General features: G+C 46.7%; 1 protein-coding gene across 2 annotated transcripts in view; it reads right to left on the bottom strand.

Moving 5' to 3' along the window:
• ME3 (malic enzyme 3) overlaps nt 1-21,299 on the bottom strand; it is a 164,621-nt gene that overhangs the window by 50,896 nt on the left and 92,426 nt on the right. For both annotated transcript variants that reach the window (XM_075919399.1, XM_075919400.1), the window contains exons 4-5: nt 10,122-10,197; nt 4,645-4,806 (exon numbers count right to left, since the gene is read on the bottom strand). In XM_075919399.1, coding sequence (XP_075775514.1) covers nt 4,645-4,806; nt 10,122-10,197 — 238 coding nt within the window. The remainder of the gene's footprint in view (nt 1-4,644; nt 4,807-10,121; nt 10,198-21,299) is intronic.

Below are 21,299 nucleotides of genomic sequence, written 5' to 3'. Positions count from 1 at the left end.
CCTAGACAGTTGCTCGGCTAGCCCCCCCTTAATCCGGCCCTGGTGTCATTGCTAGACTGGGGATCAGCCCTCTTCCACTCACTGGTGGCCCAGCCCCAGCCTGTTCTGCTCCCCTGGCTCCCAACAGTGTCACTCCGCTTCTCGATGCCAGTGAGTCCAGGGGGCAGGCTCAGTGTCTGTTACTGGCACCAGGCCCTCAGCCAGTCCCTTGGGCCGTGTCGTAGGGGGTTGGAAGAAAAGGTTACCCCCGCCCCCCATTCACTGGCAGTGGGAAGCAGATGGATGCATCTGAGAGCCAGCAGAGCAGAGCAGAGCAGAGCAGGCTGGAGCAGGGTCTCTCCTCTTCCCGCTGCCACCGGTGGGTGTGAGGGGATCAATCTCTGCTGTTACCCCAAAGCTCAGGCTCTGGGGTGATTGGACAAACTGTCCATAGGATGGGACAGCTTTGCCTGGCAGCTGCTGGAAATATTTACATGACTCCCACTACTACAATATTGGAGCACATCCCCGTGTTTAATGCATTGCACTACACTGTGATGGGGCATTTGGCCCTTCCCTCTTTACCCATGGCATTTGGGGGGTACTTGGCACTTTGTGCCCCAACACCTCACCCCTAAGTGCACCTGTATGTGTTTGCTACTCTCCTTGATTTTGCTTCCTTTTTTCACTTCAGACTCAGGTTTCTATTTCTCAGAGCCTTTTGCTGATATTGGACACAACCCCATACGTTCAAAAGGCTTGCAAACCCTGTTTCCTCAGTCATCCCCACAGGTGCTGAACTGGGACCGGCATCCTATTGATGGCTGATAAGAAGCAGTTGCCTCCAAAAGTAGTGAGTCAGCACAGAAAGAAACAACATCTGGGAGAATGTGACAGAAATAGCAATAGCAAGAGACAGATGGACCAGCTGGCTGGATGTTTTGAAGGTCTCAGTGAGTCATTGGAAAGAGATCCCATTTCCACCCTGGCCTCAGGAACGGAATCCTGGCTATCAGAGGAGGGTGCCCCATCAAAGCTCTATTGTCCTGTAGCTTTGCAAATCTTAGCTGCTGGCAGGTATGTTAAAACTAAATCCATTTCCAGAGCCAGCTGTTTTTCCCTTAGCAGGAAATCTGAAAGGGGTCTTCCTCTGATTTTGATTAAGTCTGCTCTTCTCTGCCTTAGAAGAGACATACATTTCCACTGAAATATAGTACTTTAACACATCTTTAAGTGGGCAGTGGCTTGTCCCTTGTTCTAGAAAGTGAACTACATGGGTGATTCCAAGGTCTGAAACCACCGGTTGAATAACCTTAACAGGATATGGAAGTATCCTGTAAGGGTATGTCTACGCTGCAAAATTAATTCAAAATAACAGCCGTTATTTCGAATTAACTTTCATAGCATCTATACACACAAACCACTATTTCAAATTTAATTTGAAATAGTGGAGTCCTTAATTCAAACTTGGTAAACCTCATTCTATGAGGAGTAACGACAAATTCAAAATAGCTATTTCGAATTAAGTGCTGTGTAGACACTTAATTCAAAATAGGGGGCATCTAGCCCTTCCCAGGGAGCCCTGGTGGCCACTCTGGGCACAACCAGGAAAACTTACTCTCCTCTCCCCCAGCCCCGGAGCCATTAAAGGGGTAGACCCTGGCCACAGTGCCTGTGCCAGCTCCAAGCCTGCCAGCCCAGAGCCAGCAGTGGCCACCGGGGCCCCTGATCCAGTGGCCCCAAAACATGAGCCAGCAAGCCACTGGCAGCCAGCCCTCCACTGCTCCCCAGGAGCAGTCTGCCAGCTCCCAGGACCCTGACAGGGGCTGGAGAAGGCGGGTGCCTTCCTGGACCAGGGTGGAGATCATGGATCTTATTCAGGTTTGGGGGGGATGCCCCAAACGTCCATGATCTCTGCACTAGACGGAGGAATGCTGCCGTCTATGGCAGGATAGCTGCCAGCCTGGCCACCAAAGGCCACATGCGAACCCAGGACCAGGTTAGCATGAAAGTCAAGTTGGTCTGGCGAGACCCCCAACCCTGAGCCCTGAGCTTCCCCTCCCCCTTCTTCCCCTTGCTTCCCCCTTCCAGCTCACTCCTCCCAGGTTTCCCCCTCCCCTCTCCCACCCTCTCTCTTCCCCTTTTCCCAGTCTCCCCAGAGGTTCATCCTCCCCCCCAGTTTTGTTCAATAAACCCAGTTTCTATTTTTGAACATACGTGTCTTTTATTTGACATCAGGAAGGGGGGCTAGGGAGGGGTAAGTGGACGGATGTGAGGGAGGAATGGGGCACAAGCCCCCTGTGGGGAGGACCCCCCCCGGATGGACCCCCCCCGGATGGCAGCCTGCAGCAAGTGCAGCCGGGCTGATGGCAGCGACCCCACGAGATGCACCGGCATGCCCATGGGCAGCTCTGGCTCCATGTGGCTGAGTGCTGTGGTGTCCCAAGTGCGGGCACTCAGGGCACTCCAAGGCAGGACTGCTTTGCTGTCCCTCATCGAGGTAGACAAGCAAGCGGGGAACCCTGAGAACTGTCTGTCCGGGGTGGGGAGTAGGGTCCCTTTAAGCACAGAGCTCAGCTAGCCTCAGGCAGCAGCCCCACACACTAAGTCCTAACTTGATGCCCTACCGGCATTGGTTCCAGCCAGCCTTAACTTCGGTTCAGGGTCCACTCATTATGGATGTGCTATTTCGAAATAGTTTTTGTGTATAGATGCATTATTTCGAATTAGCTTAATTCGAATGAACTATTTCGAATTAAGTTAATTTGAAATAGCGCTGTAGTGTAGACATAGTCTAACATACTGACCAAGTTTCTCAGTAAGTCAGTATGACTTCTGATTTAATAATGTTATCTCCTGCATAAAAATAACAGAAACCACCCATTTATGCCAAATTCAAAAACTCAACTACACCACCTAGAATCACACAAGTCAACCACTGGTGCACATTGGCATAAATGGCATTGAGCATTGGATACAAACCTGAGCTGTGGCTGGACCACTTTTGGCCAGGCCAAACCTCAATGTGCTTGACCCCCATGGGCCAGACTGCAATCCCACTCTCTCCAATTTGTCCTTTTACCACCACAAATCTCCCTGAAATCAATGTGCAAAGGTGGATCTGTATGCTCTGTAAGCCCAGAAAGATGGCAGGGAAATACATTTAAAATGCATCATGATGCACTAAACACAAAGGCAAGTCTGTGTTTAAATATTACGTTTGTGAATTTTGTCATGGGAGTGGGATAGCCTTGTGGTTTGAGCATGGATCTGAAAGCTGGGAACACCTAAGTATTAACCCAATGTGGAGAACATGAGGAATGTCTGCATTATTTTTATGAAAAGTATTTATGGTTCAGTTTCCCCTCTCACTTTTGTATTGTTACCTTCTGGGTAGGTGGGAGTCAATGTCTTTCCTGGGACTGGGGGTCCACAATGAAGTGACTGTGTGAGAACACCCAGAAGTCAATGACACAAAAATCCCCAGAGGGCGTTCACATTTGATCTCTCTGTCAACAGATCATGTCCACATTGGGGACACTATCAACAACGGTGTGAGCAGTGCACTGTGGGTAATGTATCCCACAGTTCACTATTGTGGGAAAACAGAGTTGACTATAAAGGAAGGGAAAAAGAAAAAAAGTCTCTCATAGGGGTGGAAGTCTTCGGTTTCCTGACAAAAGTCCCATAGCAGTGTGAATGCCCTCACTGTTTTCTCTCCAAAAGGCAGTTTTTGGGACAAAACTTGGTAGTGTAGACAAAACCTGAGACCTGAATTTTTCATACCGACTTCCTCAGTTTTGGGGTGGTCCAACCTGACACATAGGGCCCCATGTTGAGCACTCAGAACTCCAAATGAAGCCCATGAGAGCTGAGCACCTCTGAAAATGTCCGGTGACTGAGTAAGGTCTGTAAGCTTGGATTGAGGTAACTGTCTTTAAGCATTCAAGACTGAAAGTTTTATCCCATCAGTTTAGCTGGGCCAGCTGAGAATCATATATTCTGATGGCTTATGGTCAAATGAGAAGCAAGTACAGTTTAAAATAGTTTCCTGCATATTTGACAAGCATTGGCATAGTAAATGTGCATAGGAATATATTTTAAAAACATATCCTCACAGATGTCTCTTCTGGCGTCAATAAAATGTTGAATTTCAGCCTTTTGAAGCTAGAGTCATAAGGCATAAAACTGCTAACAGATGGAGTCCTCCTGTCCCGTAATGGTGTGCAGCAAAGTGTGCAATCTGACAAAACACAGCCATTAATTAAGCTCCAACCACCCAGTGGGGATTCTCCATTTGCTGAAATATAATCGCTTCCACACACCGGGGATGTGTCAGTTTCCTTTATGCTTATCACAGGAAAAGTCAGTCTGTATCTGCCTGGCTGAAATCTCTGAACTCACCTTCTCACGCTGAAAGACAGAGCTGACCTTTTAACTCCTGCTGGCTCAGCTCCAGCTTCCCCTTCCCATCATCAGAACATAAGGGCAGCCACTGTTGATGTGACCTCATAATACGAGAAGAGAGCAAGCCGGCAGCTTCTGGGCGTTGTTGGGTTAGTTGTCTTTTTATCTTAGGTGCCTTTGACACAAAGCTCGGAATTCAGAGAATGAATTGTCAAGCCAAGAACCCAGAAAATGCACAAAATAAGCAGCTAATCTTACCTCATTGTCTGTGCCAACATCAAGCAGGACAGGCAGACACTGTTGTGGATGGACTCCACCACAGGCTGTGTACAAGGCAAGTTTCCCTACAGGGATGCCCATGCCGTAACTTCCTAGATCTCCTAGGCCTAGGATTCTCTCTCCATCTGTCACCACGATGGCCTGCAGATAATGAACAGAGTACATTGTATCAGCTCCCCAGATTTTTATAGTAATGTAGTGTGATAGCCACAATATCGGATAGAAGTCTGTTCCCTTCGGAGGTTACTGTGCTAGTTAGTTATCACAAAGGAACAAGTCAATTAAGGGGTATTGTCTAGGAAGTCATAGAATCATAGAATCATAGAATAATAGGACTGGAAGGGACCTCAAGAGGTCATCGAGTCCAGCCCCCCGCCCTCAAGGCAGGACCAAGCTCCGTCTACACCATCCCTGACAGATGTCTATCTAACCTGTTCTTAAATATCTCCAGAGAGGGAGATTCCACCACCTCTCTTGGCAATTTATTCCAATATTTGACCACCCTGACAGTTAGGAATTTTTTCCTAATGTCCAATCTAAACCTCCCCTGCTGCACTTTAAGCCCATTACTCCTTGTCCTGTCCTCAGAAACCAAGAGGAACAAATTTTTTCCTTCCTCCTTGTGACACCCTTTTAGATATTTGAAAACCGCTATCATGTCCCCCCTTAATCTTCTTTTTTCCAAACTAAACAAGCCCAGTTCATGAAGCCTGGCTTCATAGGTCATGTTCTCTAGACCTTTAATCATTCTTGTCGCTCTTCTCTGTACCCTTTCCAATTTCTCCACATCTTTCTTGAAATGTGGCGCCCAGAACTGGACACAGTACTCCAGCTGAGGCCTAACTAGTGCAGAGTAGAGCAGCAGAATGACTTCACGAGTTTTGCTTACAACACACCTGTTGATACAACCTAGAATCATATTTGCTTTTTTTGCAACAGCATCACACTGTTGACTCATATTCAACTTGTGGTCCACTATGACCCCTAGATCCCTTTCCGCCATGCTCCTTCCTAGACAGTCGCTTCCCATCTTGTATGTATGGAACTGATTGTTCCTTCCTAAGTGGAGCACTTTGCATTTCTCTTTATTAAACCTCATCCTGTTTACCTCTGACCATTTCTCTAACTTGCTAACGTCATTTTGAATTATGTCCCTATCCTCCAAAGAAGTCGCAACCCCACCCAGTTTGGTATCATCTGCAAACTTAATAAGCGTACTCTCTATCCCAATATCTACATCATTGATGAAGATGTTGAACAGTATGGGTCCCAAAACAGACCCTTGAGGAACTCCACTTGTTATCCCTTTCCAGCAGGATTTAGAACCGTTAACAACAACTCTCTGACTACGGTTATCCAGCCAATTATGCACCCACCTTATCGTGGCCTTATCTAAGTTATATTTGCCTAGTTTATCAATAAGAATATAATGCGAGACCGTATCAAATGCCTTACTAAAGTCTAGGTATATGACATCCACCGCTTCTCCCTTATCCACAAGGCTCGTTATCTTATCAAAGAAAGCTATCAGATTAGTTTGGCATGACTTGTTCTTCACAAACCCATGCTGGCTATTCCCTATCACTTTATTACCTTCCAAGTGTTTGCATATGATTTCCTTAATTACCTGCTCCATTATCTTCCCTGGGACAGACGTTAAACTGACCGGTCTGTAGTTTCCTGGGTTGTTCTTATTCCCCTTTTTATAGATGGGCACAATATTTGCCCTTTTCCAGTCTTCTGGAATCTCCCCTGTCTGCCATGATTTTTCAAAGATCATAGCTAAAGGCTCAGATACCTCCTCTATCAGCTCCTTGAGTATCCTGGGATGCATTTCATCAGGACCTGGTGACTTGCTGACATCTAACTTTCCTAAGTGATTTTTAACTTGTTCTTTGTGTATCCTATCTTCTAAACTTACCCTCTCTCTGCTTGTCAGCGAAGCAGGGTGGAGAGCGTCAGCGAAGGACTCTGAGACCTTGCAAACTTATGTTGGTATAACTATGTCACTCAGTGGTATGGAGAATCCACAGCCAAGTGATGCAGTTATCCCATGTAGACAATGCTATGTTGATGGGAGGGGGAGTATCTGTGCTGATAGGAGAAGCTCTCTTGTTGGCACAGGTCGTCTTCGCTAAGTGCGCTAGTGATGCCCCTGCACCGGTGCAGCACTGTAAGGATTCGAACTAGGGAGTTCGAACTAGGGAGGCTAACGTAGGCATTCAAAGTTGCAAATGAAGCCCAGGATTTAAATATCCTGGGCTTTATTTGCATGTTCCTGTCCGGTCGCCATTTTTAAATTCCAGTAGTCTGAAGTAACTGCCTGCAGCTACACGCAGCAGTGAAACGTAATTCGAACTAAGTCCTTAGTTCGGATTAACTGTTACTCCTTATTCCATCGAGTGATTTAGCTTTTCCTATCTCTTCGCTTTGCTAACGGCATTTTATGCCTCAGCAGCACTATAAGGGTATGTCTAGACTACATGCCTCTGTCATCAGAGGCATGTAGATTAGGCTACCTGGCATAGGGAAATGAAGCCACGATTTAAATAATCGCAGCTTCATTTAAATTAAAATGGCTGCCACGCTCTGCCGACCAGCTGATGATCAGCTGTTTGTCGGCAGATCGGGGCAGTCTAAACGTGCCGTGGTCGACAAGGAAGCCTCTGTTGACCGGCACAGGTAAACCTGGTTTCACGAGGCATACTTGCGTCGGTCGACAACGGCTTCCTTGTCGACTGTGGCGCGTCCAGACTGCCCCGATCTGCCGACAAACAGCTGATCATCAGCTGGTTGGCAGAGCGTGGCAGCCATTTTAATTTAAATGAAGCCGGGATTATTTAAATCACGGCTTCATTTCCCTATGCCGGGTAGCCTAATCTATATGCCTCTGATGACAGAGGCATGTAGTCTAGACATACCCTAAGATCTCACTTGCAGTTCTGTACTGGGCATATTGATCACTCTTTCCCTTTTCAAAAGTGACCCAAATGCAAGTCCGCTGGCATTAACCTGTTCTCTCATTGTTAGAGCCAGTTCATAAAGAGAACACTGGGCACTCATGCAGTGCCTTTCACCCACGGATCTCAAAGCACTTTGCATGTATTCAGGCCTGTGAAGACACTTTGGTCACCATTATTGTTCCTGTTTTAAAGATGGAGAAACTGAGGTAGAGAGACAGGTGTAAGTGGCTTGCCGTAAGTCATGGCAGAGCTTGGAATGGATATCTGCTTCCTTGACTCCCATGCCTGTGCTATAACCCGAGGACTATTCTCCACCCCATGATTTTTTTCTCTCCTTTCGTAGGCCTAGGCTGACCTGTCTGTTTTATTCAGGGATATGAAAAATCCACTCCCCTGGGAAATGTAGTGAAGTTGACCGAGGCCCTAGAATAAATAGCAGTAGGTTGACAGAAGAATTGTTTTATACTTCTAGTACTGCCTCTTGAAGGGGTGATTAACTACAGCAATGAAAAAAACCCTTTAATCACTGTATCAACTGTCCGCACTGTGGTGCTAGAGAGGCACAGCTGCAATGCTCTGGGTTGTACCATGGAAGTATCTGTAGTATAGATGTAGCTTGAGTCTTTTCTCTCATCCAAGCATTAACATCTACACAAGGCTTAACCCTGAGTTAAGCAATTGCCAGATAACACTGGTATCTGACATGTTTGTAGGTGGGTTAGTGCGGACACTCCCCACTCTACCAACCAACCTTTGCCCTTTTAAACAATACTGTGGGGAGTAAATACCTGGGATGATCGCTAAGGGGATGCCCTATTGCACCTACATGTTTATTGGACTTGTGGGGTTGTTTGTTTCTTTGTGATAACCAGAGGGGGGAAAAAGCATGGCCAACATTTTTAATGTTAGAAGCCCGAAGGGAAGCAATTCAGTCACCAGCCTCACGTTAAAAGTGTCAAGGACCCAATCACAGCTCTCACAGAGGTTAATCAGTCTCCTATGTTTGCCAACCTTGTTGCATATGTGTGTGCTGTGGGGCCTACAGCTTTGCTAGGCCCCAGGGCAAGAAAGAGCCAGGCCTCGGGTGGAAGGGGCGGAGCTGGGACTAGCTTCCCCCAGGCAGCCTGGCATGTGCCATGCCTCCCCTAGGCATCCCTCCGCACTGTCTGGAATGCTCTGCATGGGGCTCTGTCGATGACTGAAAGGACCCAGGCTTTTGAATTGACAAGCCTGAGGGCCATTGACCTACGTGCCCTCCCCTGTGTGTGTGTGGATGAAGGTGAAAAATAGTAAGAACAGGACAAAATGGCAATTCTGCCTTAATGCAGGAGGACAGTGGTTAACAAATGCCAAGAGCTGTTCTTTCAAAACTGGCCAGGAGCTTCAGGGAACAGAGCAGTAAGATCCAGATCATGTTGATTATTCACTTGAGGGTGACCTAAGTGCACAATCTGGCTTGGATATCAAAGGAGAAGTCCCTGGCAAAATTATTTTTATTTACCGATTCACTAAGTTAATGCCAAAGACCCACATGCACTTTTAGAAAAAATAAGAGAATGAAGGATTATAAAATATCTCAACAGGTCTCCTTCCTTTGGTGGGGGATAATAAAGAGAGGTTTATTGACTAGGGCTATTTGCTGGGGCAAAGGGGCTCTGTGAGCTCAGGGAAAGAATAAACCATGGAATCAACTCTTTTAGTTCGAGAGGAAATTTTACGGATCCGACGTAAGACTGCCTGTATATAAACATAAGCTCAACGGAGCAGATAGTGTTAAGTTTTCAGTAGTACAGCTCCTGATGAATAAAGTTCAATTTGCCGATAGCTGGGAAGGGTAGATTTATGACTGATTCCCCAGGATAAGGACTTAGGCCGTGTCTTCACTAAGCAGAAATCAACACTGCTGAGATCGTTCTTCTGGAGTTTGATTTAGTGGGTCTAGTAAAGACTTGCTAAATTGAGCTCAGAGGGCACCCCTGTTGGCAGTGGGTACTCCTGCAGAAGATGATGGGTGCATTTGTGCCCATCGGACTCCCTGATGTGAGGACCGAGGGGAAACTCAAATCAGGGTATGGGGACTCCAGCTTTGTAATTAATATAACTGGGGTTGCATATCTTGATTTGACCTTTTCCTTTAGTGTAGACCTGGCCTCAGGATTTCTAAGCTCTATTCCCAGCTCTGCCACAAACATCCATTGTGACCTCGGGTGAGTCACTTAACCTCTATGTGCCAGTTTCCTCATTAGCAGAAACACATTAATCATGAAGCCTCAGATGGGTACTCTGAAAATTAATTAATTAAAGAATGAAAAACACTTGAAGATCTTTGCAAAGATACTCAGCAGTTCTTCTTTGTGAGTTACGATTCAAAATTTGAGATCAGAGGGATAGGCTGCCTTTCCTTTTGGAAGCCTCAAACTCTGTTGGGTTCTTGTGAGAAATGGAAAATATTTGCAAGTTTTTCTCAGCTCCATAAAAAGAAAAGAAACATACCTTTATATTTTCTTCAGGCCAGGAGTTTAGCATTGTTGCAATATGTCCTTTGTCGTGAATGGTAATAAACAGCCCGCTAAGAAATGAAACAAAAGCAAACCATGCTATAAAATGGTACAAGATAAGAGAGGAGATGAGGTGGGAGCTGATTTACTGAATCCAATCATTAGACCCTTATCACTTACTGCATGGAAATATGACCCAGCGTACTTATTAATCATAGAACCATAGGGCTGGAAGAGACCTCAGGAGGTCATTGAGTCCAACCGCCTGCCCAAAGCAGGATCAATTCCAATAATAGCCAACCTTGACCTCCCCCACTGTAACTTGAGACCATTGCTCCTTCTTCTGCCATCCTTCACTACTGTGAACGGCCTCTCTGGAACCTTCCTTCAAGGAGTTAAAGGCTGCTCAACCTCAGGGTTGCTCTTATAACCTGGGGGCTTAAAGGCTACATGATTAGGCCCTTAATGTTACCCGTGTTCAACCACTGAGACCTGTTTTGCCACATTTCTGTTTCAGTCCAGCAAGAGTCACATTTGGCTCTATGGCCATTCTCTAAAATAAAACCTTAAACATGGTAGAGGCTGGCAATTCCCCCTTTAGCCCTTTGATAAACTCTCTTGTGAAGAGCTTATTGCAATCAGTGCATGGCTGTGGCCACAGAACACAAGGAGGCAACATGGCTCAGTAACTGGGATTATGGAGACCTGGATTCTATTCCAATCTCTGCAGCTCACCTTCTGTGTGACCTTGTACAAGTCATTTCACCTCCTTGTGCCTCTGTTTACTCATACCTTTTGCCTGTCCTGTCTATTTAGAGCAGGGCTACTCAACTTTGGAAGCCCCAGGGGCCACAATGATACTCACAGCACATGTCGAGGGCCACAACGTAAGTGTGGTTGCATATACATGCAAATATATATGCAAATACATGCAAATACAGGCAGTCCCCGGGTTACGTACAAGATAGGGACTGTAGGTTTGTTCTTAAGTTGAATCTGTATGTAAGTCGGAACTGGCGTCCAGATTCAGCCGCTGCTGAAACTGACCGCCAGTTCTGACTTACATACAGATTCAACTTAAGAACCCCAAGCGTCCCCAAGTCAGCTGCTGCTGAAATTGATCAGCGGCTGATTCCAGGAAGCCCGGGGCAGAGCAACTCTGCCTCGGGCTTCCTGTAGTCAGCGCTGGTCAGTTTCAGCAGCGGCTGACTTGGGGACGCCTGGGGCAGAGCAGCTGGGGTGCTGCTGGGTTGCTCCAGTAGCACCGCTCCTCGGTGCTACTGGACCAACCCAGCAGCACCCCAGCTGCTCTGCCCCAGGCGTCCTGATTCAGCCACTGCTGAAACTGACCAGCAGCGGCTGAATCAGGACCTGGGGCAGAGCAGCTGGGGTGCTGCCGGGTTGGTCCAGTAGTGCCCAGAGCGGCGCTGCAGGACCAATCGACAGCACCCCAGCTGCTCTGCCCCAGGGTCCACAACAAAAGCCTGGTCTGCTGGGGGGGGGGGCACACTAGCTGTGCCCCCCCCCCAGCAGACCAGGGACACGGGGAGCAGAGCCGCAGCGGCAGCGGGGTGCCGCGCCTCTGAGGCTTTGCTCTGGCCCAAGGCCCTTATTTGCCTATTTTAAGTGAGGCAAGTGATATATGTGCTTTCCATACAGCTCTTCCATTACGTAGGTCTGTGGACTGATGGCTATGATGTCCAGGCTGCAATTTCTTACAACCAACCCAAAACAAGGGCTCTAACCTGTGAGATTTCCTGAAGTCAATAGGAGTGGAGGAACCTTGCAGGATTTGTTTCACAAATCTCTCCCTTAGGGCTTCTCTACACTACAAAATGAAGTCAACTTAAGTCAATGTACAGCAACTGCAGTAGTTCACATTCACACTTGCTCTCTCTATCAGTGGTGTGTGTCCTCATCAGGAGTGCTTCCACTGACTGAAATGAGTCATTGTAACACACTGATATGTAGCCCAGCAGCTCTGGGGCTGACAACTTCAGCCTTGGGGCTGACAACTTGGGGCTCACAGCTGGGCCCCTCACCACTGTCCACCCCAGCACTGATTGCCCCATCTGTCAGCCATAGAGCTCACCCAGTGCTTAGCTGACAGCTCAGGACGTCAGCATTGGAGAAACTGGGGGGAAGGCTCCCGCTGTCAGCCTCACTTGGGGCTAAGAGCCAAGGCGCGATGTTACGTGAGGCAGTGTCTACATCACGGGTGGGCAACAGAGCCTCTGTGGGCTGTATCCGACCCACCAACTGGCCCACGGATGCCCTGTTGCTCCCCCACCCCCAGGCCAATCAGGGCCTGGGGACAGGGGAGCACGCAAAGTCTCCTCCCCCACCAGGGGTACGGGTGCCTAGAGGAAACTGCCAGTTATTCAGAACAGCTGGCGGTTCTCTCAAGGGGGGCAGGGGCAAAGACATCACTTGCTCCTCCACCCCCAGGCCAATCAGGGTTTGTGGGCGGGGGAGCACAGAAGTGCCCTGGCCCTGCCCAAGGCCCTGCCCCTTCCGGGGTGGCCCAGGGCCCCTTCAAAAATTTGTGAAGTGGCCCCCCTTCTAAAATTATTGCCCATCCTGTCTACATGGACATTGACATAAGTGCTATGTATCTCGTGGAGGTGGAGTTACTATGTTGGTGTAGCAGAGAACTTACTTCAGCAGAAGCAGCGTCCTAATGTAGATTCTGACAAAATAGGTCAACATAAGCTGCCTTGCATTGGCCTACCTCAGTAGTGCAGCCCAGGCCTTATGCTGCTGTAACGGTTAGAGCAGATGTGAGCTATGCTCCTGGGAAAGCTTCTCCCATTGGCAGAGGGACTCCATCTCCTTGAGAAGTGGTAGCTATGTTGATGGGACATGGCTCCCATTGACATAGTGCTTTTGGTATAACTGGTATAGAGTTTAGGTTGGTATAACCACATCCCTGGGTGCGTGAGTAAGTTTGTAGCGTAGACCAATCCTTACTCTCTGTTCTAAATCAGGGAACACATACTAGTGATAAGCATTACCTACCACTCGGGGAGACAAACACCTGTGAGGGAGCTGGTAGGTAAGATCCCTTGGAAAGCAAGTCTAAGGAGAAAAATAATTGAAAAGAGCAGGCAGCTTTAGAAAGAGCCATTAAGATGGGAGGTAGGGCAAAAGAGCACCTGGCTTAACCAGAATTTCAATGATCTAAAAATCAAAAGAGTCCTATAAAAAGTAGAAACTAGATCAAATTCCAAAGATGAATATAAACAAATGCCACAAGTATGCAGGAGCAAAATTAGAAAGGTGAAGGCACAAAATAAGATGAAACTAGCTAGAGACACAAAGGGGAACAAGAAAACATTCTACAAATACATTAGAAGCAAGAGGAAGACCAAGCACAGGTAGGCCATTACTCAGTAGGGAAAGAGGGAAATAACAGAAAATGTGGAAATAGCAGGGGTGCTTATTGATTTCTTTCAGTTTCCACCAAAAAGGCAGGTGGTGATTGGACATCTAATGTACCACTGAAATAGGAAGTAGGATCAAAGGCTAAAATAGGAAAAGAATAAGTTAAAAATTAAATTAGATGTCTTCAAGCCATCGGGGCATGATGAAATATATCCTAGAATACTCAAGGAGCTGACTCAGCCATTAGCAATTACCTTTCAAAAGTAATAAAAAATAGGAGAGATCCCAGAAGACTGGAAAAAGGCAAATATAGTGCCAGTCTATAAAAAGGGAAATAAGAACAATCCAGAGAATTACAGACCAGTCAACATAACTTCTGTACCTGGAAAGAAAATAGAGTGGAATCAATTTGCAAACATCTAGAAAATAATAAAGTGCTAAGTAAGAATCAGCAAGAACAAATTTTGTCAAACAAACCTGACAGATTTCTTTGACAGTGTATGCTTTTGTTACTGTCTTATATGACTTCTCATTAACAAGCTAGAGAAATGCAATCTAGATGGAGCTACTATAAGGTGGGTGACAAACTGGTTGGAAAACTATTCCCAGAGAGAAGTTATCAATGGTTCACAGTCATGCTGGAAGAACATAACGAGTAGGATCCCACAAGGATCAGTTCTGAGTATGGTTCTGTTCAATGTCTTTATCAATGATTTATATAACTTCATAGCAATTACACTTACAAAGTTTGTAGACAATACCAAGCTGGGAGGGGTTGCAAATGCTTTGGAGGATAGGGTTAAAATTCAAAATGATCTGGACAAACTGGAGAAAAGATCTGAGGTAAACAGGATGAAATTCAATAAGGACAAATGCAAAGTACTCCTTTTAGAAAGGAACAACCAGTTGCTTACATACAAAATGGGAAATGATTACCTAGGAAGGAGTATGGCAGAAAGGAATCTAGGGGTCATAGTCAGTCACAAGTGAAATATATGTCAAGCACGTAACACGTTGCAAAAGAAGCGAACAAAGGCAAAAGAAGTAATTCTTCCACTCTGCTCTGCGCTGATTAGGCCTTAGCTGGTGCATTTGTCCAGTTCTGGGAACCACATTTCAGGAAAGTTGTGGACAAATTGGAAAAAAATCCAGAGAAGAGCAACACAAATGATTAAAGGTTTAGAAAACATGACCTATGAGGCAAGATTGAAAGAACTGTTAGTCTAGAAAAGAGAAAATTAAAGACTTGTCTTCACTGCTGCAGAGATCGACACTGCAGCAGTTAATCTTCTGGCATTTGATTTAGTGGTTCTAGTGCTGCCCCCGTCGACTGCGGTACTCTTCACAGTCACTAGAAGTAAGGGAAGTCAATGGGAGAGTTTCTCCCTGTTGCTGTGGGGACAGTGCTGAAACTCAGTTTAAGTTATGTCAACTCCAGCTATGTTATTTATGTAGCTGAAGTTGTGTGCCTTAAGCCGACCTTCCAGCTTTAGTATAGTTCAAGGTGGTTAGGGAACGGAATAAATCGCCTAGGAAGGTAGTAGAATCTCCATCATTGTAGAATATCCATCATTTAAGAGCAGGTTAGGGATGATCTAGATCAGCAGTTCTCAAACTAGGCCAGGACCCCAAAGTGGGACACAACCCCTTTTGAATGTAGTCACCAGGGCTGGCTTAGACTTGTTGGGGCCTCGGACTTTAGCCCAAGTCAGCTGCCCTGGGTTGGGAAGCCAAAGCCCAAGGACTTCAGCCCTCGGTGGCTGGCCTACTGCCTGGAGCTTCAGCTCTGGAGTTTCAGCTTTGCCCCCCTGCCCAAGGCACCCGGTCTTGGGCTTTGGCTTCCCAACCCAGGGCAGTGGGGGTTGGACAGGCTCAGGATTTGTCCCCTCCCCCCTACCTCCTGGGGTCATAAAGTAATTTTTGTGTCAGAAGGGAAAGGCATAATGGTATAATGAAGTTTTAGAACCCTTTGTCTAGTTAATACTCAATCCTGCTATGAGTACAGGGGACTGGACTAGATGACCTCTTGAGGTCCCTTTGGGTGCATCTACACTGCACCATAGGTCGAAATAAGATATGAAATTTGAGCTATGCAAATTGTGTATCTTATTTCCATGTTATTTCAAAATAGCTCATTTCAAAATTTGGAGCCGTCTACACAGTGCTTATTTTGAAATGAATCACTATTCCAAAATGTCCCTTACTCCTCGTGCAATGAGGTTTATAGGGACGTCGGAATAGCGAGCCCATTATATTTTGAAATAAGGGGTGTGCTCAAAACACACTGAATAGTTATTTTGGGATACCTCTGGAATTTGGAAATAGCAATGCAGTGTAGGCGTAGCGTTCAAGTCCTATGATTCTACAATTCTGTGATTATTCTGTAACACAACTATTATTATTAATTGCATAGTATCATGAATGAGCTTTGGAGTCAGTAAGAAGTAAGCTCGGTGTAATAGGAATTTCTAAGCTTCAAAAGCTATTCAGCTCAGGTAATTTCAGATCATTTCTTGGTTTTGTCTTCCAATATAAAAGCATCTGCTACAAAGGTGATATTTCATAGGGATTTGAAAAAAACATACCTATTCAAATCCCAGAACATTTCTGCATGAACAAAACTAACTGGAAAACACTGATTAATTTAAGAACAATTAAAACAGATGATTATACATCTTTTTACAGTCACTAGTTGCTTTTGGCAGCAGTCAAAAGGAATTTTCCCGTGCCCTAGAGTCTTGATAAAACAAGACCATGGTTTTCTAAACAAAGGAAATAGAATTATAGTGATAATTTCTGTGGTAATCAACACTTGAATATGCAGGAAAAACTGGAAATGTAAAAAAACTGAAACTACGGGTACATCTAGACTACATGGCTCCATCGACGGAGCCATGTAAAATAGTTTACTCGGCATCATATAGGGTATGTCTACACTACCCCGCTAGTTCGAACTAGTGGGGGTAATGTAGTCATCCGCAGTTGCAAATGAAGCCCGGGATTAGCCGTGTGGCACGGGGTTCGAACTAACCGGCATTTAAAAATGGCGTCGGCCGGCTTCATGCAAATGAAGCCCGGGAAATTCAAATCCCGGGCTTCATTTGCAACTGCGGATGACTACATTACCCCCGCTAGTTCGAACTAGCGGGGTAGTGTAGACATACCCATATATAGTAGCCCAGTGTCTGTGAGTCTGTAATGCTGACGTCCATGGCCACGCCCCCTGGCCGTGTACGTCAGCACCCCGCCCCCCTTCCCCTTCCGCCATGGTGCTCTGTGCCGCTGAGCTGGGCCCTGGTGGGGGAACAAGCGGCGGCAAGCGGCCATTTCGGGTCTGCGCTCCCCATCCATGGCTGCTTGCTGCCGCTCGCTCCCCTGCCGGGGCCCAGCTGAGGGGCGCAGCACTCAGTGCCACGGCGGGAGGAGAAGTGGGGACGGTGACATACACGGCCATGCCCCCTGGCCATGTATATCAGCGCCCCACCCCCTTTCCTCTCTGGCCGGGGCTCAGTTGAGCGGTGCAGCTTGAGCGCCACTCAGCTGGGCCCCGGCGGCGGAGGGGAAGGGGGCGGTGATGGACACGGCCCCGCCCGCTGGCTGTGTACATCACCGCCCCGCCCCCCTTCCTCTGAGGTGGCTGGGCTGAGTGTTGCGCGCATTATATGTGACTTTACAGACCAAGAGCCAGATTTAGTGGCTAGTCTTATATGCATGATAACTTTCCACAAATTTAGTATTAAGTGTCCTCTGGGTTTGCCCAGCTGTAAGTGACTAGCTCTGTCAGTGGAACCCAGCAAACAATTATGTTGATGGCTCCACAAGCAGGGACAGCATCTAGCTCAGGATCTGAGTTGCACTGGCTATATAGGGCTAACCAGAGTAAAAGCTTATTTGTGTCTCTAACGTCAGCAGATGGGAGTACAGGCAGGGAGTGGATGAAAGGCAGAGTCTTTTTTCCAGTCATTTTTCAGATGGGATATAGAGAAAGACAAAGTTACTCACTAATGTATTGAGAAGTCATCGTAGCTATTTAATGCCACCACACAGTACACAGGAAGTATTGGTGTTACAGAAAGATAAATTTCACTTAGAAGAAAGCACATAGCCTGAACGGCAGGCTCCTGCTTCTGGAATGCTCTCTATTCTTCTTTGGACTAGGGTTACATACAGTACTTTGCTTCCTGGAAATTAAAAGATAACTAGGCAATATTCACACTAGCCTACTTGGCACTTAATGAGAATGAAATTAATTAACAAAAGTCAGTGACATTGCTCAAACTGCTCGTGGAAACTCAGTACAGTGCATGTGCAGTTCTTCTGACATACTCATTTTTTGTATTCATTTGCCATTCTAAGCATACCTCACTATAATGCAATGTGTGGTTCCTCCCACCCCCAAAATAAACAAAGTGAATATATATGTGGATAGCTAGAAGCCAAACATGAGCGGGGCGGAGGAGAAGGATAACCATGGCTGATTAAAAATTAACTGCAGTAAAATTAACTGAGTCCAGTCAGGATGTACAAATTCTGCCATTCTCCCAGCTAAACAATAACCTCGGGAAGGAGTTAGCTTCATGGGAGGTAAGGTCACATGCCTTTCTTCAATCTGCATTTATGACTGGGTTTAGAGAAGGGCAGTTGGCACTGGTTTTATATTCAACTGATTCCTTATTTCTGGTTTCACTCTAGTCTGCTCAGGGATGAAGAACACTATTTGATTCTAACATGCCTCTCATCCATTCAGCCTGCCTAACCCACATGATCTGTATGGAGAACAATAAGATTTTACTTTTTCTTCTTTCCCAAATCTTCCCTCAGCAAATGGTTAGTTTCATGGCTAAAAGACACAGGACTGGGAGCCAGGAAGCCTATGTTCCATTTTTGTCATTGACACAGATTTTCTGTGTGACTAAATCCCTCTATGCCTCAATTCCAAGACCTGTGAAATGGGGATAATAAACTTAATCTGATTCTCAAGAACAAGTCTGAGCTAGTCTGTCACTTTATACTTTCATTATTTTTTTCTGCTTCCATTCATTGAGGTGCTCTCCAAATAAACTGTGAAGCATAACCTTCTGCCTGCATTTAGTTACTTATTATGTGAGCCATCCAAAACATACTGGTATCTATTAGACCTGGACAATGTTCTTGGCACTGTGCAAGACCTGAAAGGAAGACAGCCCTGGCCCCGAAGAGCTTCCTGCCAATAGGCCAAACCTAAGAAGACAGAACACACGCCATACCCGGCAGAGGAAACAACATCAGTTTATTGCTGATTTTTCTAAAAATAATGTTTGGCGTGGTTCATGTTTTGTGGGACTCCTGAAAAGAGCATAGCAGATGTTTGCAAATAAGAATGTTCATTTTCTGCTTTAATTTAATAAGATGCTGTTGGTTTTTCAAAGACAGACTATTAACAACAATACCAGTTAAGTCATTGGCATAGTATTGGCCTAGGTTCAAGTCCCTGCTACTCCACAGATTTCCTTGGGTGGGTCATCTAGGCTGTCTGTGTATTGGCTTCCCGTCTGTAAAATGGGAATAAAAGCACTGTCGGGCCTCATGAGTGTCTGTGAGACTCCAGCCAGTGGAAAATGAAGCAACCCAAGCAGAGAATATTGTACTAGAGCAGGGCTACTCAACACGTGGGCTGCATGCGGTCTGTGGCCTGTTTGTCTGCAGCCCGTGGTGCGGTTTAGGTTTACGCGGAACTCAACATGTGGCCCGTGGGTGGGAGCCAAAACAAAAAAATAGTCAATATAATTGTCTTCTGTTGATATGTGTTTTAGTAGTTAAATTCCTGGACTGTCATTGTTCATTAATAATGCTGTCATATGGGTGGAAATCAGGTAAATATTGCATTTTATTAATATCAGAAGAACTGACTTAAATGGAGCCTGTGTGTTGTGCTGTCTTGCCTTAATCTTTGTATTCATGCCCATCAGTGTGAAAGAAGCTATTTGCATATATATGCAACCACACTTAAGTTGCAGCCCTTGGCATGTGCTGTGAGTATCATTGTGGCCCCTGTGGCTTCCAATGTTGAGTAGCCCTGGACTAGAGGAAGAGGGCAAAATGGGGCCCAGTTGAAACCATCCCTTCTCCCAATATCCCCTGGAGCCAGAGCTGTTCCGGGGAGCCCTTCTTCCCCAATTCTGGGGACACTAGGATCCAGGCAGGCCCACCAATGGCGGGGGAGAGGGGGCAATTGCCCCAGGGCCTGACAGTTCTAAAGGCCTCAGGGCACCCAGCTACTGCTGCTGCTATTGTGGCAACTGCAGCAGTGGCACCCAGAGCATTGGGTCCTTTAAATTGCTACTGGAGTGCCAAGGGACATGCTCCAGGTGGCTCTAAGGGTTGGGGGAAGGGGCGGGGAGACGTGCCATGATCCAGATGTCACCCTGGGGCTGGCTCAGGTCTAGTGAGTTCTTCAAGGCGGGGACATCTAATACTGTGTTTCTGCAGCATCAGTCAGTGGGGCTCCTATGTGCTACCATAATACATATAGTGATAATAAATACATTACATTAAGGACTGTGAGGGGCTCAGAAACCACAGTCACTGGAAATGTAAATACCCAAGATGGACCGGAAAACAAAACAAACTTATAAATCCCCTAGAAGGGCTAGTCGCGCGGCAGAGGGGGGAAAAAGCAAGATCAAGTAAGAGAGGGGTATCTGTTTCTACATTTAAACATGTCAATATTCAACAATAGAAATATGTGGTGCGTCACACAGGGATGTGGTAGCTGGACTGAGGGCTCTGCTATCTAGCTGCTGGAACATGAAGAACACAAAGCGCTTCATATATAAGCAATTAATGGAGCACCTTATGCTACAGCATTACAAGAGAGAAACAGAGACAATGTGACTGATTCTCTAGGTAGCCATTCACACCAATGCAGGGAGCCAAATGCTACCTGATCACAATGGTCATGCAAAGCCCCTGGTCCTACAAGCACTTATGAACATTCATAGACTCCAAGGCACCACTGAATCATCCAATCTGACCTACTGTATATCACAGACCATTACATTTCACTGTGCACATAGTCTCATTGAAGTCAATAGTGCTCTACACAAAGGCACTGCTCTTCCTGTATACAGTGAATTGCAGGACTGGGACCAAAATGATTAACAAAACAGAGAATTGCAGTGTATCAAAATTTTGTTAAAACTGTGCTCTGTGTCTTTAACTTCTCGGGTGTCTTCCTGTTTCTATATGCAGGCAACCTGAGAATTCTTTAGGGAAGCATGCAATCAGAGTAGGCTGAGGCAACCAGCCATCCTACAATAAAGTGTAGAGTTGAGCCTCTCTGTTTTTTAAAGGAGCAGCATGCTTTGTGTGTCTCTGTTTCTGGGGTTGTAATTAGGGTTGCCAGATGGTTTTGACAAAAATACTGGACACACTTGATCTCAGATGGGGTGGGGGCGCAGCTGGCTGCGGGGGGAATGGGATTGGCGGAGGAGAGAGGAGGGAACTGGCCAGTCGGGAGCAGAGCTTGTCGGGAGGGGGCCAGGAGGAGAGGGTCTAGCCAGGGGAGATTGGGCGCGCGGGGGGGGGGGGCGGGGGGAGGGAACTGGCTGGCAGGGAGCAGAGCTGGCTGGGAGGAGGTTGGGGGGAGTGGGGCTGGCTGGGGGAGAACTGGCCGGCGGGGAGTGGGGCTGGCCAGGAGGGGGCCGGGGGGAGCGGGGCTGGCTGGGGGGAAGAGCGGGGGGCAGCCACCTGGCAGGAAGCAGGGCTGGCCCTAGCGCACATCGATCCCGGGGTGCTGCCAGTCCTGTGC

This window comes from Pelodiscus sinensis, chromosome 1 (assembly GCF_049634645.1).
Source record: "Pelodiscus sinensis isolate JC-2024 chromosome 1, ASM4963464v1, whole genome shotgun sequence".
Taxonomy (NCBI): domain Eukaryota; kingdom Metazoa; phylum Chordata; order Testudines; family Trionychidae; genus Pelodiscus; species Pelodiscus sinensis.
The sequence above is the reverse complement of the archived record's forward strand: the minus strand, read 5'-3'. Positions and strand labels throughout refer to the sequence as shown.